Raw genomic sequence first — 27,850 nt, forward strand, 5'->3', positions numbered from 1 at the left:
CTACTACTACTACTACTACTACTACTACTACTACTACCACTCGGCCTAGATGATCGTCCTTGCTCACGGTTATGTCACAAGCATTGCATGATACCTCTGAAATTTGAAAGCCTTGCAGTCTTGTGTGTTCATGTCACGAGGAGAGGAAAGGTGCACTTCACGACAAACGGCTCCCTCTCATGGCGTAACGACCAACTGAAATGCAACACACTTTCCTTTGCTTGGTGTTTGCGCTCTTGGTGTTATTCTTGTTGTTGTTAGTTGTGGTGGTGGTTGAGACTGATTTAACGAGAGGAGGGGCATTACTGTGAAATATGAAAGTGATGTGGTTTGGTCTTACACGCATCGCGCAGTGTGGTGTGTGCTCCATCATGATGGGATGTGGGGAGGTGATGAAAGGTGATGTGAGGCAGTGTGATACGTTTTGATGCTCTCTTTTTATCACATCTCACCACAGGCTGCCTCCCTCATCGGGGAATGGTTAGGTATGGTTAGGTTGACTATGCGGGCCAGTTCGACAGTTCAACACGCACTCATTGCCAGCGCCCAAACCAAACCATATTCACAATGATCCGTTATTTTCTACTCAATACCAGATACTCAAGAGATTTCCCGTGTGGTTTCCTAAAATGTCGTCCTTTTTTACATCAACGCCAAACACTGTACAAAGAATTTTCGTAGTATTTTGTGTTTGGTTTGGGAGCGTACAAATTTGCTGTGCTGGACTGTAGAACTGGCCCTATGCATGCAACTTTTATCGGCTGGTGGTGGTGGTTGTGTTGGTGTCTGGTGATGGTGGCGGTGGTTGTGGTGGTAGTGACCGTGGTGGTGGTTGCGGTGGTGTGTGATGGTGCTGAGTCACGTTATCACCGCCGCCAGTTGTTAGTTTTGCCGCTGCTGTCGCCGCGGAATTATTCATTTTTTTTTCTTTTTCATTTCCATTTTTGTTCCAGTGATGTCGTTACTTGGTATATGTGTCTGTCCCTCTGCCTCCCTGTCTCTTTATGTCTGTTAGTCTGGGAGCTAGCAAACATTTAATTCACATCTCGAGTACAAAAGGTTTGAGGTATGGAGTTGTTAGGATGATGGCTGGGGACCAAAAAAATGCAACTCTTAAGTGACACTTTTGGGGACACCACCAGGGGGAGCTGTTAACAAAACCCCCAGATATTGGTTTCAAACACATCTTTGAGTACATTCATCAAACCTGTGCTAAATGACTCTCTGATAGAGTAGGAACCACATGAAATAACTCTTAAGCGGCCGCCATGGGGATAAGTCCATTTCTGAGTGACCAGTAGGGGGCGCCCCTGCAACATTTAAATCACATCTGGAGTACATCCACAAAACCTATTGGAAAATGTTCCTTGGGTCTTACTGCATCTATAACAACTCATCTGAGTTGTCACCTTTGGGGATTAACCCTTTTCTGAGGGGGTCGAATGTGATCATGAAATGACCACGCCCACATATTGATATAAAGCACATATTACGTACATGCTCAAAACAGGTGCTGAACTGTTCTCTAGTGTGTTCTTCATCATTATGTTGACGTCTGAGTTGTCACCTATGGGGATTAACCCATTTCTGAGGGGGTCAAAGGTGATCATGGAATGACCACGCCCACATATTGATATAAAGCACATGTGAGTGAATGACCCTGTGTTTATTATGGAAATCGCATCATCAGATGAAGAAGGCGCCGAAAGCTCTGATGACGATGAAAGAAGTTAGTCCAAGGTCATTTTCATTTATCATTATGTTCCCACAGATGTCACATAATAATTGTAAACACTGACATGAAAAGTGTTATTTTGAATATGGTTGGATAATTAGCGGGATTAGTTGGCAACAGATGTGATTTTGTTTTTATGAAGTTGTAGGCATGATCAAGAAATTATTCTTGGCATAATGGACTATGCTACTTGGCTTTGATTTAGAACGAAATATAGAAGAGGCACAATTGATGGCAGGAGTTTTCTGGGTGAAGGTCTTTTGCAGAATTATTTACTCATGAATTTCATTTGCTTTGTACATAGTTTGTAATGTTGATTCCTTTGCTTCAGCAATGGCGAATTTTGTAACACAATAAAGTTGTTTCCTAAAGTAGTTCCCTGTATACCTCAATATCAAGCCCGGTACAGAGTTGAATTTACATACTATGCATGCGCTTGGTTGAGATGATAATTTTCCAGTGGGACATTTTCTTTGAATTGATAATGTCAGAAAATTATTAACCCCCATAGGTGACAACTCAGAAGTGTACATAATTTGGTAAAGAACATACTAGAGAACACTTGAGCACCTGTTTTGAGCATATACGTGATATGTGCTTTATATCAAGATGTGGGCGTGGTCATTCCATGATCACCATAGACACCATCAGAAATGGGTTAATCCCCATAGGTGACAACTCAGACGTCAACATAATGATGAAGAACACACTAGAGAACAGTTCAGCACCTGTTTTGAGCATGTACGTAATATGTGCTTTATATCAATATGTGGGCGTGGTCATTTCATGATCACATTCGACCCCCTCAGAAAAGGGTTAATCCCCAAAGGTGACAACTCAGATGAGTTGTTATAGATGCAGTAAGACCCAAGGAACATTTTCCAATAGGTTTTGTGGATGTACTCCAGATGTGATTTAAATGTTGCAGGGGCGCCCCCTACTGGTCACTCAGAAATGGACTTATCCCCATGGCGGCCGCTTAAGAGTTATTTCATGTGGTTCCTACTCTATCAGAGAGTCATTTAGCACAGGTTTGATGAATGTACTCAAAGATGTGTTTGAAACCAATATCTGGGGGTTTTGTTAACAGCTCCCCCTGGTGGTGTCCCCAAAAGTGTCACTTAAGAGTTGCATTTTTTTGGTCCCCAGCCATCATCCTAACAACTCCATACCTCAAACCTTTTGTACTCGAGATGTGAATTAAATGTTTGCTAGCTCCCAGACTATGTCTGTCGGGCTAACTCAATGGTTGACGCGGTGTCTATGTCTGTATATATGTATGACAGGTTCGTTGTCTGTCTGTCTGTTTGGCTCGCTCTTCCTTTCTATCAGCGTTTGTTTCTCCTGTGCCGGGTTCGCGCGTGCGTGGGAGTGCTGGTAGTGTGTTGATGTGAAGGGCAGGCTGCTAGGGTTGGAGGGACAACAAGAGGGGAGTGAAAAGAAGGGAAAAGAGGTATGTGATGGGAGTTTGATTTAGCCGTCATTACTTCACACATGTTCCCATCATCCTTCATGTTCATTTTTGTTTTGTTTTGTACATGAATGCTGACTCTCTCTCTCTCTCTCTCTCTCTCTCTCTCTCTCTCTCTCTCTCTCTCTCTCTCTCTCTCTCTCTCTCTCTCTCTCTCTCTCTCTCTCTCTCTCTCTCTCTCTCTCTCTCTCTCTCTCTCTCTCTCTCTCTCTCTCTCTCTCTCTCTCTCTCTCTCTCTCTCTCTCTCTCTCTCTCTCTCTCTCAACCAGTGCATCTTTTGTTTGTGATCTATGTAAACATGAACAGATTTTTTCCAGTATTGGTTTCCCTCTTTTTTTTTTCTCCTCAATTTTTTGCTCTTTTGTCTTCTCTGTGTCCTGATATTTTGGTCTTCTCTTCTGAGTACTATGATTTGACTTTTTTTTTCCCTTCCCTTTACTCATCATCCCTTTCCTTCTCTCTATCGTATTTTTCCTCTTTTCAATCTTTCATCCTCTCCTTCAACTCAACTTTTTTTCCTTCATTATCTAATTCCCTCAAACTCCTGTCCCCTTCCTTTGCTGTCTCCATTTGCCTTTTCTTCCCTCCTCTTCTGTCGTCATCACATGCTCTCACTCTTAACTGCTTCTTTATAATCTCATTTTCTTTCCCTTCACTCTTTTCTCTCTTATCCTCATCCCAATCTATCGTTTTCTTCTTTTCCTTTTTCGTCTCCACGTCTCGCATCTTCTCTCCTCTCTCTCCTCCCTCTTCGCCCACAGCCTGTCTTACTCCTCTTTCTTATCTCTCATCCTCTGCCTTCCTTCTCTTCCTCATCCTCCCGTCCTCACCGCAAGGTCTCACTTTTACGTAACTTTTTTTCCTTTTTCTCATTCATCTTTTCTCTCTTCTCCATTCCGTGCTCGTTCATTTCCTTCCCTCTCCGCCCCTCCTTCCCATCTCTCCTCTCACCATCTACTTTCCTCCCCTCTCCTTCTCCTCCTCCTTCCTCTCCTTATTTCTGTAATCGTTGCCTCTGTGCTCGTTCTACAGCCTTCATTGTATATTAGCTCCCTCTCTGTCCTCATGCCCTATTGTATCTTTATTCACTCTACCATTCCACTTTTTCAAGGCTTCTCCGTAGCCCTAACCCTTCCTCCCCTTCAAATTCCTCCATTCCTACTCGTATTTGGCCTTAACACCTATTTAATGCTATCTCGTCTATGCCTTTCCTCTTTTCCGCACTTGTATGTCTCTTGTTTCTCCTATTCATCTTTGATTATGTTTTGTCATCTACGTTCCCCTCATTTTTGCACTTCGTCATTTATCATTCCCATTTTTTTGCCTTTGCCTTTTATGTGCATTTATTTTTCATTTCACGTCCCACTTTTTCTCTCACCTATTGCTCTCTTTCTCCTTTTCTCCATGTGCCTGTTTTATTGTTCCTAGCTCTACATTTTATTATTCCTCATGCACCTTATTTACTTCATCATTTCCATTCATTCCGGGGTCTCCTTCCCAACCCTTCTGCCCACCCCAAAATCTCCACTCCCTCCGCCCGCACCACCACCAGCACTCTTACAACTCTCCCATACACCTCTAACAACTCCAGTACCTCCCACGCACCCGCCACCCACGTACCTACCACCACCAGCCACTATTACCCAACCAACACATTTCTCCATATCCTCAAATACCTTAACTTCCCCACCAGGTCTTTCTGTTCCTTCGTCCACCACCAACACCCTGACAGCGCTCCCGTACACTTCAACAACCCATCCACTCACCAAAGCCCTGTTAAGTAACCGCCACTTTTTCCCCTGTGTCCTTCAAGACCTCTCCACTAAACCCTTCACTTTGCTACCAGTCTTTTTGTTCCTTCGGCCTTCTCCTTTTCTAGCTTCACACATAGTCCACCAGCCACGCCTCTCTTCATCATACCCATCAACGCCTTCCCATAAAACGCAGTTCCTATTGTGTTCTCCCCTACATGTTCCTCCCCTGCGCAGTCACCTCAAGCTATCACCCCTTTCCAACTTCTTCTCAGAGCCCTCGATTTGGCCTGTCATCCAGTAGACTATTCCCTTAACCTCTTAGTACCAGTATATTGTTGCGCTGCCCTTACTCCATCTCCTCCCTTGTGACTTTATACCATTTCCCATTCTTCTGTTTTGTTTTCTCTTCCCATGACACCCAATCCCCATCTTTAGTCGTCTTCTACTCCTCTATTTACTCTGTTATAATCAGTTTCTACCTATTTTTATCCTTCCCTTTACGGTTGCTTTTCCTCCTAGGGGGGAGCTCCGTGGTGCAGTGGTTAGCACACTCGGCTCACTACCGAGAGAGCCCGAGTTCGATTCCTGGGGGGAGCGAAAACAAAATTGGGCGGCTTTTCCGATACCCTACGCCCCTGTCCACCCAGCAGTGAATGGGTACCGGGTATTAATCGGGTGATGTGTCCCGTCTCCTGGGATATGTTCCCTTCTCCTATAATTCCTTCCCCTTCTGTCTCTCTCCAGCATATGGCCACAGATGTTGCGCCGACTAAACGAAACTTTCCTTTTTTTTCCTCCTTCTAGGCCTGAGCTGTAGTTAAGAAGACGAGGGGGAGGAGGGCATTTAGGAAGATAAGAAAGTAGCCAAAGAGGAGTTTGAAAGGAAAGAGGTGTGTAGGGGAGTTATGGAGGAGGGAAGGACTAAGAGCTAGAGAAAATGGGTGAAGAGAAGATGAGGAGGAGGAGGAGGAGGAGGAGGAGGAGGAGGAGGAGGCACCGTAAGGAGTTGTTGAGAGCTGATAATAGCGTGGAGAGAAGGAGGGATGGAAGGAGTGAGGGTAAGATACGAAAAGAAAAAGGAAAAAAAGTAGGAAAAGGAATAGAGGGGCTAAGGAGAATGGACAAGATGCTGTGTGTCTTTACGGGGGAAACAGGGCCGAGTTATGAGGGTGGAGGATGTATTTAAGAGACTGTGTGTGTGTGTATGTGTGTGTGTGTGTTTGGAATATTCACATACAACCCATCTGCAGCTCAAACACTGACAGATATAGAAAGCAAACACACACACACACACACACACACACACACACACACACACACACACACACACACAGCCCCCCGCCCCCATACACACACTTACAGTTTACTCCTCATTCATTAAGGGTGTTTTTTTTTTTCTGGAACAACTCGGGGAAAAAACAACCAAAAAATTGAACCACGGCTTTGCTTACACTTAGCTCTCCTCACGTACCTCATCTGTTGGATTTAAAGGCCAATTACAGGGCCATGAGGAACGAACAAATGCTTCCAGTTGATTCTTTGTAACAAGGGCGATTCCTCTCATTTTTATGCCGCTCGTAAAATGTTCGATGGATGTGCGTGCGTGCGTCCGTGTGTGTGTGTGTGTGTGTGTGTGTGTGTGTGTGTGTGTGTGTGTGTGTGTGTCATTCGAGTACCCTCCTTTGAGAACTCGATAATTGCCTTGCCTTTCTTTCCTCTCCTTCCCATGTCCCCTCCCCTCCCCCATCTTTCCTCTACCCCCCTTCCCGTCACATTCCTTCAACTCCGTACATCAACTGTTGTCTTTTACCTTTCAGCTACCTCCATCAGCTTGGTTTCTACATTTTCGTTTCTTTCTCCCCTCCCCATTTCTTTGTCTCACTTCCCACCTACATTCCTCTCGTCATTTCCATTACCCGTCCCTCCCTTTCTCGTTTCTTAACCTTTTCTCCTCTTTTTTTTCCTCTCTCCCCTCCCCTTCCCTTTTCGTTTACTTTCCATCCCTTCTCTTTACTGTCCCTGCTCCTCCCTTTCTCATCCCTCCTCATTTCTTACGCTACTTTCCCCTTTTTTTCCCTTCCCCATCTCTCCCGTTTTCTTCCCTTTCCTCCCCTGTCCACCTGTCCTCCTCCATGTGTTACGTGTATTTCAAATGTTAAACGTTGTAAGCCCGTTTTAGGGGATGGAGGGAGAGGAGGAGAAAGAAGGATCAAGGGGTAGCGGAGGGAAGGAGTGAGAGAGAGCCTTGCAAGGTGTGAGTGAGAAAAGAGCCTGTGAAGTAAAGCGGAAATAGAAAGAGATTCTTAGGGTTGAGAGAGTGACGTAAACTAAGTTTGAACAATAGGGAGAGAGAATAGAGTGAGCTGCTAGGGGGGAAGGAAGGTGAGAAGAGGAACGGTTGAAGCGAGACCGAGGTATTAAAGGAATGGAGGGAAGGATAACATGAAAGGCAGAAAGAACAGGAGGATAAATGGTGATGGGATTCAGATAGGGAGGGAGGGAGACAGCAGAGTGAAATAGGGATCCGGATGGAGAGTGTTAAGGAAGAAATTAAGGAAGGAGGGAAAGGAGAGGTACTTTAGTAAAGAGAGTGGCTGTGTTTTCGTCTAGACAAGGAAGGAGGAGGAGGAGGAGGAGGAGGAGGCTCATGAAGTAATGCGTTAGTGTGGTATTTAAGGAACGAGGAAGAGGATGTAATAAGTTGGTGTTTTGCGCCTTTTTATAGTGATGCTGCCGTCTGCATGGGAGGGGGGTGGGCGCTCCCTCCACCGGCCCCGCGCCCCCTGACTCTGTAACAATGTGAGTGTCTCCTTGATGGTTGTGTCAAAGTACGCTGCCTATGAGTGTATTTGTTTGTCTGCTGGGGCGCTTCTACTAGGTCTTGTTGTTGTTGTCGTAACTTTAGATGAAGGGGAGTGGCAAATGGTCTTGGGCCCTTTTTATGTAGTAAAGAAAATATCCCAAGAGAAAATGAAAAATAATGTCGTTGTGTTTGTGTCTAGACGAGGAAGGAGGAGGAGGAGAAGTTCGTTGGCTTTGTTTGTGTTGTGTTTGTCGAGTTGATATTTTGTGTCGTTCTCATATATATGGAAACTGGTCAATATGTATAAATGAAAGATAATGTTATCCAGCAATCATATCAAAGGGTCTTTTTCATGGACTATTTTTATTAGTTTTTCTACATCTGGAGGTACGGAATTAGTTTTTTTTTAGAGTATAATTTTTTCCTTTCCTTTCCCTCATTCCTCCTCCCTCGCTTTAGACACGCTTGTTTTCCGTGTTCCTCCAGACGGCAGAAAGCTTTTTCCACTTTTGAGTCGAGCGAGACTCAGCTTGAGTCCGCGTGATCTCGGCAACATGTCACCCGCCAGACTACGAAGGGACCAGGGAACGGAAACCCCGCGGAGGCATCTTTCCTTCTCCTCCTCCTCCTCCTCCTCCTCCTCCTCCTCCTCCTCCTCCTCCTCTTCCTCTTCATGCTCCTCTTCCAATTTCAACTCCTTTCAAATCTGCATCTTCTTTCTTGGTCTTTTTTTGTAGTTCCTTCTCTATTGAAATATTCCTCTCTCTAACAGTGTTGTCTGTGTCTGTGTTTTGTTCTGTCTCAGGTTGTCGCGGACTTGACGCGAGTAAGATAATGCGTCTTTATGTTACTCCGGCAGCGTCTGTTTGCTTCTTGTCTCAGTGGTGTGGTTTCGTAGCATCCTCTTCAGTTTTGTTCATAACATACACACCTAAGTAATTCTTGCTTACACGTTTTTATTTTTTTTTCTCAAGGGTATAGTCACGTTCGAGAGAGGTAACACACCATAATTATCCTCCTCCTCCAACTCCTTCCTCTTCTACTGCTCTTTCCTTTACACCTTCCTTTCTTTCCTCCTCCTTTCCTTTAATTTTTCTTTTCTTTTACCGTTTTATCTTTTATCTTTGCTACTTTGCTATCCTTTCCCCTTTTCTTTCCACTTCTTCGAATCATCCCCCCTTCCCCATCCCCGCCTCTCCCTCTTCCTCTAGTGGGGTATAGTTCAGTCAGATAGGGCGGTTCTTCTCCCATCACACCCTGACGATACTACCGCCTTGCTTCTTCACGCTCCCTGCCTCTCCTCCACCTCTCTTCAGACTCCCTTCCTCTCTTCTTCTTGAACCCAAGACTCTCCTCCACCTCTCCTTCATTTCCTCTTTAGATCCAAACTTTATTACCTAGCTCTCCTTTTCTTTTTCTCATATGCATTTATCATTTCCCCCTTTTCCGCACCCTATATATACTTAACGCATGATTTACTCCCCCTCCCCCTTCACCTTTTTTATTATCTGTTATCTGGTTTATTCCTCTTTATTCCTCTTCATTACCTCTTGATCCACCTTCTCTACCCGCCTTGTTCTCCTAATCATAACTTCAGCTTCCCCTTCCAGTCGTTTCTTTCCTCCAGCCTTCATTCATTCTCCTATTCCATATCTTATATCTCATCTCTCCTTCTTCCCTCGTACCCTCTCCTTCACCCATTTGGCCTCCACCCTTTCCTTTCCCTTTACCCACGCTACTTCATTCTTCCTGCCTCCGCTTCCTCCACCATCTCAAACAATGTATTCTTCTCTCCCACCACTGTCTGTACCCTCTTCCATCGTCTCAACCTAGTGATTCTCCTTTTGTTTTATCACCGACACCAGTGGTTCGTGTCTTTTACCCTTTAACTTACCATTCCCTGTACTCCATAGTGTTTCTTACCTTCCTCACATTCCTAAACCCCATGGCTTGGCCCCTCTCCCTTCCCAACCTCCTTTCTCCTCCTCCTTCACCCTATACCCATTGACATGCCTTCGCACACCTTGCTTCTTTTTCACCCTGTCATCTTTCTCTTAAACCCTCTAAAATCCCTTGATTTGCCATTCCGTCCCCCTCCTCTACTCCTCACCACCACCCTTCATCGCCATATTGGAACCTCTTAACGTACTCTCTCCCACCCCCATTGATTCCCCTACATTCCTTTCCTCTCCCGCTTCTTTATACCCAAAGCCTCACCTTTTTTTCCCCTCTACTTTTCCTTCTTGCAGTGCCATAGACTTTCACTGCCACCCTCTCACCCTAGTGACGTCTGACCCCCTTCACCCGCCGTCTTAACCCCCTGAGTAGCCGGCAGTTGGCGAGGGGAGGGTCACCAGCTGGCACGCTGTCGGGGCCGAGAACCGTGCTTTATGGTGGCCATTTGTCCTCCGCACGGGAGCAAGGATTGGCGGGGATTGGTAAAGATTCGACGCCACCCACAGTCTTGAGGGTTTAAGGGAGGGGAGGAGTGGGGAGTGCTTGGGCTTCTTAATGGATGAACACAAGAACACAAAGGAAGAACAAACAACAGCAGAACTTCTGGTCCTTACGAGGCCAGTGGCGTTCCTGAGGGGGGGGGGCGAGGGGGGGGCTGTTTGAAATCGCCCCCCGGGCCCCAAAGTGAGGGGGGCCCCAAAATGCGAAATTTAACCATTGCTGCTATGGCAGGAGGACAAGGTAAATTCAGTGGCCCCAAAATGGTCAAGGGCCCCATTTATATTTGGACCCGAAAGACAAATTTGGGTCTCACTAAAGGGCCCCAATTTTCAATTTTGTAAACAAAAATGTAACAAAAATGTTATGTCAAAGAAATAGGGCTCTTCAGGGGCCCCCTTCCAATCATGGAGACCATTATAGACCTAGGAGGGTGGGTAACGTTGATTGGAGTAAGGGCAGGGCCCGGGGGCCGATCTAAGGCAATTGATTACTGAGGTGTCAGTGTCATGTGTGGAAGAGGGAGAGAATTATGAATAAAGAATAATATATAGCTAAGTCTGCCTTAAATGTATGTAGACGGTATAGAAGAAAATGGGCCAGGAAGCTGTACCCGGGCCGAAATGGACACGACCACTCCAGTCGTCAGAGTACATTACTGTTATCCTCATTTTTACCATTTATCATTATGCTTAACTGGATTAAGTGGATCTTCAATTATTCAGTGTGCACCTAGTTTTAAGAAATAAAATGTCTGAAATTTGCATTTACAAGTGCCTTTAAAATGATTCTACAATTGCTCATATTCTAAAAAATTTCCCGGGGTGGGGGGGTGGGGGCTAACAGCACCCCACTAAACCCCGCAGCTGCTTTGGCTCATTGTGCTCGCCTCTCACCCCATAAGAGGGGCCCCAAATGGGAATGAGCCCCCCGGGCCCCAAAATGTCTAGGAAGGCTGTTTGTGACAAGCTACACTAACTATCTAATCAAAGGTGGAAGATGAAGGAAAGCAAAGGAGAAGGCTCCTCCCCACCCCACCCCATCCCATCCCTCCAGCCAAAGCTGGCAGGAAAGGGAAAATAATCATGCATCAGCATGGAAAAACTGCATGGAAATTATGTAGGAAAGAGGAAAGAACTACCATTACTGCTACCACTAACCGGGCGATAAAAGCGGACAAGGACACCAGTATTCGAAAGAACTTAACGTTATTACGACAATGAGTAATATCTTAGTTGCTGGTTGGATTCCAAATACTTGTCTAATCTATTCTTGAAGGCCGTAACGGTTGTACTATCAACGACATCACAGGATAGAGAGTTCCACACATTAACAACTCGATTGAAGAAGAAGTGTATAGCTTCGTGCGACGATAATCTTTTACCACTTATCTTCAAATTGTGATTTCTTCTTGTTCTATTTGATCGATCAATTGTAAAGTAATCTTCCGCATTAATATCACTGAATTCCTTAAACATTTTAAACACTTTTATTAGATCGCCTCGCATTCTTCGTTTTGATAGGCTGCATAAATTTACTTCTTTCAGCCTTTGTTCATATGATAAATTTCTCAACCTAGGAATCATCTTTGTTACTCTTCGTTGAACCCGTTCCAACTTTTCTATGTCTTTTCTGTAATAGGGAGACCAAAACTGTACACAGTACTCTAGATGGGGTCGAACCAACGAATTATACAGTTTTAATATTATTTTTTTCCGATTTACTATTAAAGACTCGTCCGATGAAGCCAACCAATATGTTTGCAGTTTTAACAACCTCTGAACAATGCTGACCGGGCTTTAAATCGCCTGATATAGTGATTCCAAAATCCTTTTCTTTACTTACTGCAGAAAGTTGTTGGCCATTCATTACGTACCGAACGCGATTGTTATTTTTTCCAATGTGCAACACTTTACATTTGTCAACGTTAAATTTAATTTGCCATTGATTGGCCCAACGTGCAAGTCGATCTAGATCTGATTGTAAAGCTTCTTCGTCGAGTGTCGCAGTTACTTTACTAGCAATTTTTATGTCATCAGCAAATTTTTATACTTTGCAAGTGAGCCCATCATCGATATCATTAACATAAATTAAGAAGAGCATGGGGCCAAGCACTGATCCTTGAGGTACGCCGCTTCTGACATCGAGCCAGTTAGATGTAACACCGTTTAGAACTACTCTCTGTTACCGCTCAGAGAGCCAATTGTGAATGTTACTCGAGATACTGTGCGCTAATAGTTTACTGAGCGATTGTTGGTGGGGGTCCTTATCAAATGCCTTTTGAAAATCCAGATATATGATATTTACTGATCTGCTTTCATCGAACACCTCAAAAATATAATGAAAAAAATCAAGTAAGTTAGTTTATTTTTTTTATTTTTTTACAGCTAAGGAGACAGTTCAAGGGCGTAAATAAAAAAAAAAATAAAAAAATAAAAAAAGCCCGCTACTCACTGCTCCCGAACAGAGGTCAAAGGAGTGTCCAAAACGAGAGGTTAATTTCGGGAGGAGAGGTGTCCTGATACCCTCCTCTTGAAAGAGTTCAAGTCTTAGGCAGGAGGAAATACAGATGAAGGAAGATTGTCCCAGAGTTTACCAGCGTGAGGGATGAAGGAGTGAAGATGCTGGTTGACTCTTGCATAAGGGGTTTGGACAGTATAGGGATGAGCATGAGTAGAAAGCCGTGTGTAGCGGGGCCGCGGGAGGAGGGGAGGCATGCAGTTAGCAAGTTCAGAAGAGCAGTCAGCATGAAAATATCGATAAAAGATGGAAAGAGAGGCAACATGGTGGCGGCATTTGAGAGGTAGAAGACTATCAGTATGAGGGGGAGAGCTGATGAGATGAAGATCCTTTGACTCCACTCCGTCAAGGAGAGCTGTGTGAGTGCCCCCCCCCCCCCCACACACACACACATGAGATGCATACCCCATACGAGGGCGGACAAGGCCACTGTAAATGGATAACAACTGTGTGGGAGAGAAGAACTGGCGAAGACGGTACAGAACGCCCAGCCTCAAGGAAGATGATTTAGTAAGAGATGAGATATGAAGTTTCCAGTTGAGATTTCGAGTTAATGATAGACCGAGAATGTTTAGTGTTGAGGAAGGTGATAGCTGAGTGTTGTCAAAGAATAGTAGATAGTTGTTTGGAAGATTGCGTCGAGTAGATAGGTGGAGAAACTGTGTTTTTGAGGCGTTGAAGGACACCAGGTTCCTCTTGCCCCTATCAGAAATAATGGTAAGGTCTGAGGCTAAGAGTTATGTTGCTTCCAGCCTTGAATCGTTAAGTTCCTATATGGTGGGTCTTCTATTAAAAGAAGTTGAGTAATGCAGAGTGGAGTCATCGGCGTAAGAATGGATAGGACAGTTCGTTTTGGAAAGAAGATCATCAATGAACAACAGAAAGAGAATGGGAGATAGGACAGAACCCTGTGGGACACCACTGGAAATAGGTTTAGGGGAAGAACAGTGACCGTCTACCACATCAGAAATAGAACGGTCAGAAAGGAAACTGGAAATAAAGGTACAGAGAGAAGGATAGAAACCGTAGGAGGGTAGTTTGGAAAGCAAAGATTTGTGCCAGACCCTATCAAAAGCTTTTGATATGTCCAGCTCAATAGCAAAGGTTTCACCGAAACGGCTAAGAGAGGATAACCAAGAGTCAGTTAGGAAGGCAAGGAGATCATCAGTAGAACGCCCCTCGCGAACCCATACTGGCGATCAGATAGAAGGTCAGAAGTGGAAAGGTACTTTTGAATCTTCCGGTTAAGGATTGATTCAAAAGCTTTAGATAGACAAGAAAGTAAAGCTATAGGACGGTAGTTTGAGGGATTGGAACAGTCACCCTTCTTAGGCACAGGCTGTATGAAGGCATACTTCCAGCAGGAAGGAAAGGTAGATGTTGACAGGCAGAGGCAAAAGAGTTTGACCAGGCAACACGAACGTTTACTACGGAAGCCTTGTTGCGAATTATTTATTATATTATTTTCTTCGAAGAATTTCACCATATTGTTGCGAATGGCAGTCTCCATTAACTTACAAACAATTGATGTCAGGCTAATTGGTCGATAGTTTCCTGGATGAGACTAGTCCCCCTTTTTGAAAACTGGTGTGACATTTGCTAGTTTCCAATCCGACGGAACTTTTCCAGCTGTTAAAGATTTATTGAACATGATGGAGAGCGGTTAAGAAATTTGAAGTTTGATTTTTAAGACCCTAGGGGTAATTTTGTCTGGACCAGGAGCTTTGCTTACTTTAATCTTTTCAATTGTGCGAAAAATGTCACTTTCTACGATGAGCACGCCACTTAACATCTTTTCGGTCCTTCTGACCTCCGACGGTTGAGGTGATAAACAATCTTCGTCGGTAAAAGGTGAAGGGGCAAGGGAAAGGAGAGGATGAGTTCTCTTGTGAGGTATGGGGGGGGGGGGGGTCGTAGTCCATCGTGCTGCTTCGACTATATTCTGGATTGAAGAGCAAGTGGCGGTTGTGGTGGCAACGGATAGCGTAGTTGTGGAGGAAGAGGAAATGTTTTGGAGGATAAAAAAACATTTGTAAAAGTTTTAGAGTAAATGTATCGAGGGATAAAAGGAGAGGGAGATAAAGCCGGAAGATATTGATATAATGCTTCAGGAAAATGTCGCATGAAACAACAACAGAAGCAAGAGAAAAAACAAGTGGAGGAGGAGGAGGAGGAGGAGGAGGAGGAAGATGGAGGAGGAAAAGTATGAGATTGCTTTTATGTTCCGGATTGGCGAGCATCTGAAGCACCTGCCATGGACTTATCTGGCCGGCTGGCTGGCTGCCGGAGTGGAGGATTAGTCCAGTGCTCCTGGCGTTATATCTCGGTTGGATAAAAAGGTGTGGAGAAATAGAAGAAAGGCGTTTAAAGAAGGGTTTGGTTTGTGGATTTGAATACGTTGGTTCCCTGCTCTTTTCGTGTAATTTATTTTAAGATTAACTTTCTCCTTGTTTATAATAGTAGATCTTCGTCCTCTGTGTCACTGCTACTGCATTTCTCACGTGTTTCTGTATATACGTTTTTTTTTTTGTGTGTGTGTGTTGTGTGTGTGTGCGATCGCGCATGTGCCTGCGTGGTCTCTCTCTCTCTCTCTCTCTCTCTCTCTCTCTCTCTCTCTCTCTCTCTCTCTCTCTCTCTCTCTCTCTCTCTCTCTCTCTCTCTCTCTCTCTCTCTCTCTCTCTCTCTCCTGGGATGGGCAGGAGCCCGTCAGTACACACAATATTTTCACACACCGGGAACACACGACCGTTAGTTCCATTGTTATTCGTTATTACGCTATTTTCGGAAACGCAATGAATCTTCGCTTAATTTTCGTATCCACACTGAAGCATTCCGTGGTTGTGGGGGTAAAGGAATTATTGTGTGTGTGTGTGTGTGAGAGAGAGAGAGAGAGAGAGAGAGAGAGAGAGAGAGAGAGAGAGAGAGAGAGAGAGAGAGAGAATGTTAGTAGTTTACTGCATAACACGTCTGACGGACTGGCTGGCTCGTTGGCTTGTGTGATAGATGGGGGAGTTGAAGTTGGTGGTTGAGAGGATGGACGAGTGAAGTGTTGGTATGAATGGTCATACAAAGGAATGTACATTAACACGTGGCCTAGAACTAATTGTGGATCACTATCTAACTAGGTAAATACTAGATCAGAACACTCAGCGGTCTGTAGTATGCAGGTAGTGGTAGTCCTCCTGATTGTGTAGTCCTCCAGCACAGCAGCAAGCTCTCAAGCACAGAACGCCTCAAAGCACACCACAAAAGTAGAGGAAAAAGGCTAGAGAGAGAGAGAGAGAGAGAGAGAGAGAGAGAGAGAGAGAGAGAGAATAAAGGGTTACTTTATTGACAAAAATCGCACAGGTCATTGACATGGACAAGACACATAAAAGAGGTGTTGAGTGTATACGTGTTTGTGAAGATGTAGTGTAGTGTGAATGACATAGGAGTATTGGTGTAAATGTGGGACAATATGTAGAAGAGAACTGTAGCAAGACGAGGACAGACAGTGGGAGATAAACGAGTAACAAGAGATAAACAATGGAGACGCAACACGGCAACAAGGAGCGCGACGAGAGACAAGAAAGCAGACAATAAAAATACATAGACGGCACAGGAGACAAGGACATCAAAACATTAGTTTATGGTGCCACACCCATTTTCTTCCGACTTCCTTCCATGCAGTAGCTCCTTTGCGCCTCCAAAGTAGCATGACCTCCCCTCTCACGCACGCATTCGCCCTCCCTTCCCCTCATTCCCCTTCCCTTTTCCCTTTTACTTTCTCCCTTAAACTCTCTGATTTTTTTTTTCTTCAACATTCTTTACATCTCATTTTTCCTGTTTCATGACTCCCCATTTCGTCGTATTCGTCCATTCTTTGCGTTCATAAAATTCACCTGCTTCCCCAATTAAAAAGCATCTCTACATTCTCCTCCTCTTCTCTTCTGTTTCTTCTTTTGCTTCTTCTTTTTCTTCTTTATCTTCTTCTTCTCGTTTTGTAACTTTACACGATCACTAAAGAAAAGAAAGAAGAACAGAGATGAAAACGAACTGACAAAGATTTATTATGATTCCCGTTTTCCAACGTTCTCGTGTAATTTCAAACGCATTCCTGTGCGAGGAAAAAAAATATAAGTGATTACACTCACTCACTTCCTTCACCCCCACCCCCTCTCTCTCTCTCTCTCTCTCTCTCTCTCTCTCTCTCTCTCTCTCTCTCTCTCTCTCTCTCTCTCTCTCTCTCTCTCTCTCTCTCTCTCTCTCTCTCTCTCTCTCTCTCTCTCTCCGCTGTATTATGTAGCAGCGGTTTCATGTACCTCGCAGCCTTCCACCATCCATCATCATATCTCTCCTCCTCCTCCTCCTCCTCCTCCTCCTCCTCCAGCACTTCCATCGTTGGCTCTTCACTTGGCTGAATCCCTAAGCATCTTTACGCGCTTCGCCGTGTTGCTGCAGCCGATTCCACCTCGAGAAGGAGCCGTGAGCCAATAAAATTTTCATCCAACGCTTTCCTTCCTTGCTGGCATTCCTCTTTGCCCGCCTCTCTCCTTGCCTGCCTCCATCTTCGCCTGTCTCCCTCCCCCCTTCACGTAGTCACCAGATTCTCGACGCCACCTCATTCTTTTTTCTTCCTTTTCAAGTCTCGTCTCTGGACATGAGCGATGAGAACCGAGATATAAGGCGGCGAATTGCTCTTCCTCTTTTTGTATCTTTCTTCCGTTCCTCCCTTCTTACTCATACCATCCATCTTTTCCCATTCATACAGCTATGTTTTTAATCACTTAGCTCTGTTTTGTTTTTGTTCTGTCTTCCTTTATTCCTCTGCGCCAGAATCAGGGCCAGCACCAGCATCAGCACCAATCTGCCAGCTACGACTCCTGCAGAGGTCATGAAAGAAATAACATACCTGGTGCGATGGCAGGGGACAGCTCCACCGGGCCAACAGCAATAGGCAGGCAGCAGGGAACATAGCACTACAGAAATAATTATTAAGAACGGAATAAACACGGCAATAACTACGTCAGTGACTAAAGTGGAATCATGATTCGACCTCTAAACGTACATTATGAAAACATAACAAAAAACACAAGGGAAGCAAACCCAGTAGCAGAGCCAGCAAACGAAGAAGGAAGAAAAACAACAATGGAAGGTGTGGGCTGTGTCCCGAACTGGCGGAGCCCGGGATCCCCACACTCCAGCAGGAGGAAACCGCGTGGTCACAAAGAGGCTGTGGAAGAGCGAGAGCACGGAGTCCCCATGATCTCACCGGTCGGTGGTTAGGGGGATAAGAGAGAGCCCCCGGGCGGCGAGCTACACGACAACCCGACGACCCAGGCCGCGGTGCAAGACACTGCTGGCGCGGGAAATAAAATGGCGCACTGCTGACCAACAGTGCCATTGAGAGATATAGTTAACACTTCCCAGCCGCGTAGCTAACTTGCAAGTGCATGGCACAGCAAATATCGCGTAGCGAGCTACAGCAGATAGACTACGAAGGGAAGGAAAAGCAAATAACGTACTAGACCTTGTTATAACGACCCAAGATAACCTAGTCTGTGATGTCACTGTAGGAGAACACCTCGGTTCTTGCGATCATAAATTAGTCCGTGTCGACATTAGAGCTCAAACATCTGTGACTGAAAATAAAGTTAAGGTGCCCGATTTCAAAAGAGCTAACTTCGTAGAAATCCGACGAAAAGTAATATAAATGCAACTATCAGATGACGGTAATGTAGAGGACGCCTGGCTAAGCTTTAAAAATCATTTACTCACTCAGCAGAACACATTCGTCCCTTTGTGTGAGAAGCGAAGTAACAGTAATAAAAGCCCACCTTGGTTTAACAGCGAAATTAAACACTCAGCCAAGGAGAGAAAATTGTTTTACAGGCTAAAGAAAGAGCAAAGCACGCCCGAAAACATTAGACTTTACCATGATGCCAGGCGACGAGTAAAAAGATTAGTATGTCAGGCAAAGCGTAGATATGAAGAAACAATTGCGGCCAACTGTAAAAAATAATCCGAAATCCTTCTTCAGTTACATAAACAAGAAAAAGGCGATCAGAAGTGGAATTGGACCCTTAACAAACAGCGACGGTGCACTAGTGACTGACAGCCAACACGTTGCAAACCTATTAAACAATTAATTTTCCTCGGTGTTTAATACTAACAGTCCTCCCACCACTACCACCAACAACAGTACTAATGTAAATCCCGAGCATGCATTGCATAACTTTGAAATAACAGCCGATGAAGTCCTTAAAGCCCTCCAATCACTTAAAACAAATAAAAGTCCTGGACCTGACAAAGCATATCCTACCCTGCTCAAAGAAACAAAGAGCGAAATAGTCTCCTCCCTCACAACCGTATTCAATATGTTCTTGCGACTGTTATAGTAGGATATCAATGTATTATTATTATTTAATATCACCACGAATTAGGCATACAATTGTCAATGGAAAAACCCACGACAGATAGATCACGCCACCTTAGAGGAATGTCGTCCGTCAGTGTTTACCGTCTCAGTTTTGTATACTTCGCACTCCGATGGTGCGTGGAGGTCACCTTGACATACGTGACCAATTGTAACAATTATTTTCCAACCTGTAACTCGCCACTCCTTCACGAGAGTCCGACTGACACACAACGACAGTCGCTCTCGCTCCGTCGCTTCTTGTGCATAAAGGCTACGAATATAATTCGCCTTAAGGAAGCTGAAGTCTTAATCAACACCCTTTAAACGCCCCCCGACAAGCCCGTTACATTTGGTGGCAGCGGTCACCCCGCGCCTGTGCCTTCGCTACCTCGTTCTCCTCCAAGCCACGAGAACTCACCAACAAACTCCGGGGACAGGCGTACAAGGGAAGAAGGAGTCAACGCACCTGCCGTCCGCGGCAACGCACCTGCCGTCCGCCAGCTACGTGCAACTCACAAGGCGCCAGCTACAAGCATCTCCCAAGGCGCCAGCTACAAGCCTACAGGCTCTACAGCCTCCAAGCCTCGAGCACACCAGCAGCAACTCTACAGGCGTCCAGCCTACAAGCCTCGAGCACACCGGCTACAAGCAACTCTACAGGCGTCCAGCCTACAAGCCTACAGGCTATACAGCCTCCAAGCCTCGAGCACACCAGCAGCAACTCTACAGGCGTCCAGCCTACAAGCCTCGAGCACACCAGCTTCAGGCAACTCTTCAGGCGTCAAGCCTACAAGCCCCGAGCACACCCACAAGCCTACGCAGCCGAAAGCGAGGGCCACAATCTACAAGCCGCTCCCCCGCTTCAAGCCAGCACTGCTACGAACCCTGCAAGCCACTCCACGATACGGCAGAAGTATTCACACCAGCAACGAGGAGGCACGCCCCGCTGACCTTGGGACACCCCACATGCCCCTCGCTCCACAGCTGGCGGCAACACCGCCGCTGCCGGGAGCATCGGCCCAAACCTCTTCCGGCAAACAGTCAGCAAGGGTACCCGCGGCCATCTCCCGGTGACTGCAAGCTGTTCCCACTACCGTTTCTTGCAAGGCGTCTTCTCAAGAGGTTACACACCCAAGTCGTCTTATCTGCCACCGCCGCCCGAGTTCCCTCAGCCAACATCTGCGGACAAGGTACGGTCTTTCTTGGGTGTCGCAGGTTATTACAGGCCTTTCATTAAGGACTTCGCAGCACGCGCGAGTCCCCTAACCCATCTTTTAAAGAAAGACGTACCATTTCAGTGGCTCCCAGCTCAACAAACGAGTTTTGAGGATTTAAAGAAAGCGATTACACAGGCTCCGGTCCTTGTCTTTCCGGATTTCAAGGACCCCTTTCAGCTTTGTAACGACGCTTCGGCTAGTGGAGTAGGAGCCGCGCTGATGCAAACAGATAAGTCCGGCAAAAAGCATGTGATAGCGTTCGTCAGTCGAATACTTACAGCTCCGGAAAAGAACTATTCTGTTACCCACCTAGAGGCTCTTGCCAATGTGTGGGCTCTGAAGCATTTTCGTGACATAGTGATGGGGTACAAAATTGTGGTGTATACGGACCACGCGGCCATAACTGATCTTTTCAAGGGAAACAACCTACACGGTCGTCTGGCAAGATGGTTCTTAACATTCCAAGCATACAATCCGGAGATAAATTACATCACCGGGAAAACAAATGTGGTCGCAGATGCCTTGTCTCGGAATATTCCGATAGGCGCGATTACCACCCCAGAGGTCATCCACAACTTCACTTCACCTGAGCTACACACTGCTCAGCGAGACCACCCTGTGTGGAAGAGGTTAATTTACGCCCTCGAGTCGGGAGACGAATCAAACCTTCCTGCATTGCCAGTTCCCTTTTCACAATTCTTCCTATCAGAGGACAACCTCCTTTGTAGGTCATGGCCTACCAAACCGGTACCTATAGACCAACTGGTCATCCCAGACATATACGTCCCCGTGACGCTTAAACTGGTCCATAACACACCCATTGCGGGTCACCCAGGAAGAGACAAGACGCTATCTGTCACCAGACGAAAATTCTACTGGCCCACATTACGGGTTGATGTAGAAAAACATGTCGCACATTGCGTCGTTTGTGCTAAGCACAAGGGGTCCGCCAAAGGGCCAGCACCTATGTTGCAATACCCAGTACCAGAGGCGCCATGGGATGTTGTTAATATAGACTTATTACAGCTCCCCCAGAGCCAACATGGTTCGCGCTACTTATTGGTGTGCGTCGACCAGTTCTCTAGGTTTCTAGTTCTAGCGCCTCTCAAGGACAAGACAGCCACACGCGTGGCCCATGCCCTCGTAACTCACGTGTTGTGTCCACATTCGTCTCCTCGAATTCTTTTGAGTGACAATGGCACCGAGTTTAGGAACTCAGTATTGAGCGAAATATGCGCTCAGTTTAACATCACGCAATCCTTCATCACAGCTTACCACCCAGCTGCTAATGGGTTGGCGGAGAGGGCTAATAGGAAAATCTTACAGGTCCTCAGGCCTATCGTGAACGATCTCCACGATAACTGGGAGGATTGGCTATCGCATATAGCCGCTTCCATAAATACGTCGGTAAACGACTCTACGGGGAAGTCTCCCTACTACATCTTATATGGGGTGGAGAAACGTCTTCCGTACGACTTCCTAACAACCCCACAACAACCTCTCTACAACATTGATAGGTACGCACAACAGCTGATGCATATGTTTTCCAAGATACACTCAGAAGTTAGGTGTACGTTAAAAGCTACGAAGGTTGAAATGATGTCAAAACAACACAAACAGGCCGTCCCGGTGAATTTCAAAGAGGGTGACACAGTCATGATTAAGCAAGCGGAAAGGAGTTCGAAACTGGGGGCTAAATTTGTGGGTCCTTACCGAGTTGTTCGGAATGTCAGGGGAAATCGGTTCGAGGTTCTCGAGTCGAATAGTGGAGTCAGTCTAGAAGTTCACAGTGATCGTCTGAAAGTAATTCCCTCACCTTTGGACCTTGATATTGGTACTTCCCCCTCAGAGTCAAATGTTCAACAAGATATTCCCAACACCCATAGCTATAACTTGAGACCACGGGTTTAAATACTTCATTCCCACCACTTTCAGATTATGATGTTGCGTTTTCTGACCATCTTGTTGTCCCTCGGCTCCCTGCTTGCAACAACACCCATCCACCTGAAGCCTGGTGCCCTCACGGCACACATAGGAGAGGTCTTCCTCATAGAAGATGTGCTCCTCGTAATATATCCATATACTTCCTTGACCAACACCACGGACACAATCAGGATAGTCTCAGAAAAACTAATCGGCATAGCAGACGCCATACGGGCTACCAAGACTAGGGAATCAAAGGCACCTTCTAGTACCAACTCTCTGACTCTTTTTCAACTTCTGGAGGATAGGATTCTGTTCTTACGGGGAAAAGTTGATGAGGTAAACATGGATTATAGTTTTCACTCAGTTCACTCTCGGGTAAAGAGGGGGTTGCTCAACATCGTTGGGTCCGCCTCAAAGTTCCTTTTCGGTACGGCTACCGACAAGGACGTTCGCGATTTGCGGGACCACTCCGCTCATGTACTTTCCTTTGCTGCTCGAAATCGCAGGGTGATCAACGCCAATTGTAGAAAACTTGCGCAATTGCATACTAACATTGAGGAACTGCTAGAGCAGACAAATAAGATGGTAGAGGTTATCAACATAGTTGTCAAACAGATCGACCAGGTGAATCAGTTTCTCCTCCTAGATCAGGCCTTGCATGTATTGGAAAACGTCATTAACTCCGTCGCAACGGCAAATCAGCAGGTTATTAGCAACATGGTTGATGCAGCGCACGGTAGAGTCACACCTGCCTTGTTCCCTCTACACGATTTGAGAACGACTGTCCAGATCGGGTATCAAAATTATAGCCTAACACCCTTATTCACCCCGGACATGAGTCAATATTTTTACCCCTTGATTGAGTCCAGCCTCACCCCTGATGCCATAATCATTCATGTTCCATTTCAGACGGCGGACGTGTTTGAGGCACACGAAATTGTCCCGTTCCCTTTTTCAGCAAAGGACAGTGTGTTAGCCCTGGACACGTCCCCGTCTCTTGTTCTAATCGCGAAGGATTTCGCTCTGTATTCAACGGGTAGCTACTCACTCTTGCAGTATTGCAAGGAGACGGTCTTCGGGCGATTCTATTGCTCTGCGTCTCTCTTTGCCTTCCAGTTCGGGGAGGGGTATGCGAGATCACCCTCACCCGCGTGAACGCGTCTGACGCTCTTTCCCTGTGCCCCTACAAGCAGCTAACACCAACGCCTGTTTTCCATAAGAACCTTCAGGGTCTGCATTATTTTTATTTCCCTCAGTCATTCTATGTTTCGGTCATCTGCCCGGAGGGTACCACTTATCAACGGGTTACTGGTCACTATGCCATAGCGGAAGCATGCTATATCCGCTCCACTAACATAACAACGTACCCGTCCCGGATCCGTCTGCTTTTCACGGCCAATATTTCCCATCGAGTGTTTCCTCTACGGTCTCTCGATGACATTCATTTCTCCAGCATCTCGTATGTGACTAATTCCCTTAATTCATTGTCTTTCGCTAACAAAACAGAGTTTGCGGAAACCCTGGAGGAAACGCTGCCTGATTATTTGCATCTCCCCTACCTGTACCCTGGATTTTTGGTACCAATGTTTCTGATGTTCGTCAGTCTCGTCGTCATGTGCTACCTTATTAGGAGAAACTCTGTCCTGCACGATTATTTGGTTGTGCAGACACGGCGACTGGATGCAGGGAGGCCACTGGCAAGGTAGTTTTTCCTTTTCTCAGACAAGTCAGGGGACAGAAACCTGGCTGCTCCTATACTTAACATTGTACTGTGTTTCACTACTGTATTTTTTTTTTTAGGAGCTAGATCAACGTTTCATTCTGTAACTATGCCAGTTGATAGCTTCTTATACATGTGTCCTTATATTTATCTTTTGAGAGGTTTCTTATGTTTCATGTCATACACGTTGTGGTTTCCCTCTCACTATTTATATTATAACTCCACATCTGTTCTTACATAGCCAGTGTTTTAATGTAATTGTATCATAGGCAGTCTGCTTGACAAACTCCCGCTATGTATGTTCATGGTAACTAGACTGCTATTTAGATTTTTGTATATCGCGAGGTCGCGATCACTGGTAGGTGACCGAGCAGTGTTATAGTAGGATATCAATGTATTATTATTATTTAATATCACCACGAATTAGGCATACAATTGTCAATGGAAAAACCCACGACAGATAGATCACGCCACCTTAGAGGAATGTCGTCCGTCAGTGTTTACCGTCTCAGTTTTGTATACTTCGCACTCCGATGGTGCGTGGAGGTCACCTTGACATACGTGACCAATTGTAACAATTATTTTCCAACCTGTAACTCGCCACTCCTTCACGAGAGTCCGACTGACACACAACGACAGTCGCTCTAGCTCTTTTGCTTCTTGTACATAAAGGCTACGAATATAATTCGCCTTAAGGAAGCTGAAGTCTTAATCAACACCCTTTAAACGCCCCCCGACAAGCCCGTTACACGACAAGGCATCGTCCCTTCGGATTGGAAAAAGGCTAACGTGACACCGATTTTCAAGAAAGGAGACAAAAAAATACCAGGTAATTACAGGCCCATTAGTCTAACTTCGGTTGTAGGTAAGCTACTTGAGAGCATAATTAGAGACAAAATTGTGAGTTACCTTGAAAGCCACTCATTAATTGGGGACTCACAACCCAGTTTACGTAACAAAAGATCCTGCCTATCAAACCTATTAACCTTTTATAACGACCTCTTCACGGTTTATGACGTAACCAATTCACTGGACGTAGTCTATCTTGATTTCCAAAAAGCGTTTGTTAAAGTCCCACATCATATACTACTTTACAAATTAAAGCAAATAGGTATTTACGGTGAAGTACACCAATGGATCGCGAATTGGTTGAGCAACAGACAACAAAGAGTGGTGATTGACGGATTTAACTCAGAGTGGGCGCAGGTCACTAGTGGCGTCCCTCAGGGCTCGGTTCTTGGTTCAGTGCTCTGCATTATTTACATCAACGATGTGGATGTCGGACTTAATAATCGCATTAGTAAATTTGCAGACGACACAAAGATTGGTAACTCGGTTCACACTGACGAAGACAGGCAAAGCCTCCAAGAGGATTTGCACAAAATTTCAGCTTGGTCGGATAGATGGGAGATGCCCTTTAACGTAGACAAGTGCCAGGTCCTCCAAGTTGGAACAAGGAATAAGAAGTTCGATTACGAAATGCGCGGCGTTAAACTCACAAGCGTTCAATGCGTTAAGGACTTGGGGGTCAAAGTCACGTCAAACCTCAAATTCCCACAGTAATGCATCGATGCAGCAAATAAAGCGAACAGAATGTTGGGCTTCATTAAAAGAAACTTTTTATTCAAGAATAAAGATGTAATACTTCCACTCTACAATATTTTAGTCACTTGGAATATGCGGTACAGTTTTGGTCTCCCCACCATGCAAAGGACATTGTTAAATTAGAAGGTGTTCAGAGTCGGGCAACAAAAATGATCCCTTCCTTGCGCAACAAATCTTACGAAGAAAGGCTTTCCACCCTTAACATGTTCTCTCATGAGAAACGTCGCCTCCGAGGAAAACTGATCGAATGTTTTAAAATATTTAATGGTTTCACGAATGTAGACAGATCAACATTGTTTATAATCGATGATACTTTGCGCACGAGGAACAATGTTGTAAAACTCAAATGTAGACAAGTAAACTCAGACTGCACCAAATTTTTCTTCACTAACGTTGTAGTGCGAGAATGGAATAAGGTCCCACCGTCAGTGGTCCAATGTAACACGATTGACTCCTTCAAAAAAAGAGCTCGACCGTCACTTCCATCAACTTGATATCAACTAGAGTTGAAATGCGTCGTTTCGGAGCCTTCTGATTAATATAGAATTACTTAGGTTTAAGGACCGACCACCTAGTCTGAACCATGGGGTCTGTGTGGTCTGATTTTCTATGTAAATCTATGTAAAATATCGCGAGCTCGCAACGCAGGACGTGGGCGGCCAAGGGAGCGCGACGAGCACACACGAGCTTGGGACTCAGCACAGACAAGACAAAGAATGGCCACAAACTTTTTCATCAAGTAGAGGCGTAACATGCTGCAATAATGCAGACACTAGTGTGCTCTGCAGCATAGTGAAGTGGTGACTCATGGAAGGGCACGAAGCAGCAGGTAAACACAGCGGGCGACCCGCAAAAAGAACGCACACACTGGCACCTCGCCCAGGTTGCCTAGGCAAAGACCCGTACCACGCAAGGTCATGGTGACTGACACAAGAGCGGTAAAACCTACCTCTCATCCTACCTATGTAAAATAAACATAAAAAAACTTGTCACGGATGTAAATCGTGACATTCGCACATGCAAATGAAATTTTATCATGAGTGCTAATCGCAACGTACAAATAAAATTTGGACTAACCTAGCTAAACCTAGTTACATCATACCACAAGGTGAACGTCATCGGGTGGCTTCTTTCAGCTTGATGAGTGAAAAAACTCCAGCCCTTGACTGACAAGCATGGAGAAAACTCCTGAAGCTGCAGAGAGGCACGAGGCACGGCTGGGGACATATGTCCATATTGAGTGTGGTGGGGTGTAGTGTGGTGTGGCACTGTGTAGTGAAGTGTCTGTACATGTTTCACAAAATTACGACGACGACCTATACAATTGAAAATCTGGCTGAGGAGGGCGGGCTTTCAGACGAAGGCGCCTAATAAGGGCGCGGCCTCTAAGCCCTCGAGTGACACGCCTCCTCCTGCGGCGTCGTCGCTCGGAACTCTCAAACAAAACTGAACCGTCATGCTCACCTAAACCGAGGCGAAGGCGAGACAGCTTGGCGGTGCGGGAGTCTTTTCTTCTGGGAGGTGATGCGGCGCTACCCAGGGAAGCCTTGACGTCGATGTCAGGAGGCTTCTTGCGCGAGGCCATGAGAGCCGAGGCGGACGAAGGAGAGGAGGTAGGCAGCTGCCTCGCGTCAGGTGCTGAGGCGCTACCCAGCGAAGCCTTGACGTCGATGTCAGGAGGCTTCTTGTGCGAGGCCGTGGGAACCGAGGCGAGCAAGGGAGAGGCAGGAGGCAGCTGCCCCGCGTCAGGAGGTGCTGAGGCGCTAGCCAGCGAAACCTTGACGTCGATGTCAGGGGGCTTCTCGCACGAGGCCGTGGGAACCGAGGCGGTCGAGGGCGAGACGGTGGCCAGCTGCCCCACATCAATGACCTCCAGCTCCAGCCGAACTTCCTGTGGCACCGTCAGCAGCGCAGAGGGCTCGAGATCCCCCTTTTCCCTTGCTCCGGCGCCGGCAGCAATACTCGGAACGCAAGGCGGCTGCGCGCCTGCGTCGTCTAGTGGGACCACCATGCATTCCTGCACTGTCAGGAGCGCTGGGGAGAGAGGCAAAGCCTCTTCCTGCGGGCACTCTCCTTGGCGGTGGTCTTCCACAGATGCTGCCTGCCGAGCAGGGTCACACGGCACAGTGCTGACAGGCTCAGGGAAGGGCTGGGGCTTGGTTACCTGCGTGTCCAGGTGGCTGGAGTCCAGCCCGGGGCAGGTGAGACATGCGAGGGAGAGGTGATAGAGCCACTTGGACCTCTGCAT

General features: G+C 46.0%; 1 protein-coding gene across 1 annotated transcript; it reads right to left on the reverse strand.

The window, feature by feature from the left end:
- Positions 1 to 1,255: 1,255 nt before the first annotated feature.
- LOC126995283 (mucin-7-like) lies at positions 1,256 to 27,850 on the reverse strand. Its single transcript, XM_050854772.1, has 3 exons — positions 27,067 to 27,850; positions 1,498 to 1,567; positions 1,256 to 1,310 (listed from the first exon to the last, which is right to left on the reverse strand). Exons 1-3 carry the CDS (start codon positions 27,848 to 27,850, stop codon positions 1,256 to 1,258), a joined length of 909 nt encoding a protein of 302 aa, XP_050710729.1.

Source organism: Eriocheir sinensis, chromosome 7 (genome assembly GCF_024679095.1).
Source record: "Eriocheir sinensis breed Jianghai 21 chromosome 7, ASM2467909v1, whole genome shotgun sequence".
In the NCBI taxonomy this organism is placed as follows: domain Eukaryota; kingdom Metazoa; phylum Arthropoda; class Malacostraca; order Decapoda; family Varunidae; genus Eriocheir; species Eriocheir sinensis.

Excerpts from the sequence above, each read along its gene's own strand:
- LOC126995283 (XM_050854772.1), bottom strand. The coding sequence starts at position 27,850 with ATGCAGAGGTCCAAGTGGCTCTATCACCTCTCCCTCGCATGTCTCACC. Across the intron at positions 1,568-27,066 it reads TCGCCTTCGCCTCGGTTTAG|GTGACAACTCAGACGTCAAC; the intron begins GTGAGCATGACG and ends TAATCCCCATAG. Across the intron at positions 1,311-1,497 it reads TCAGCACCTGTTTTGAGCAT|GGGCGCCCCCTACTGGTCAC; the intron begins GTACGTAATATG and ends TAAATGTTGCAG.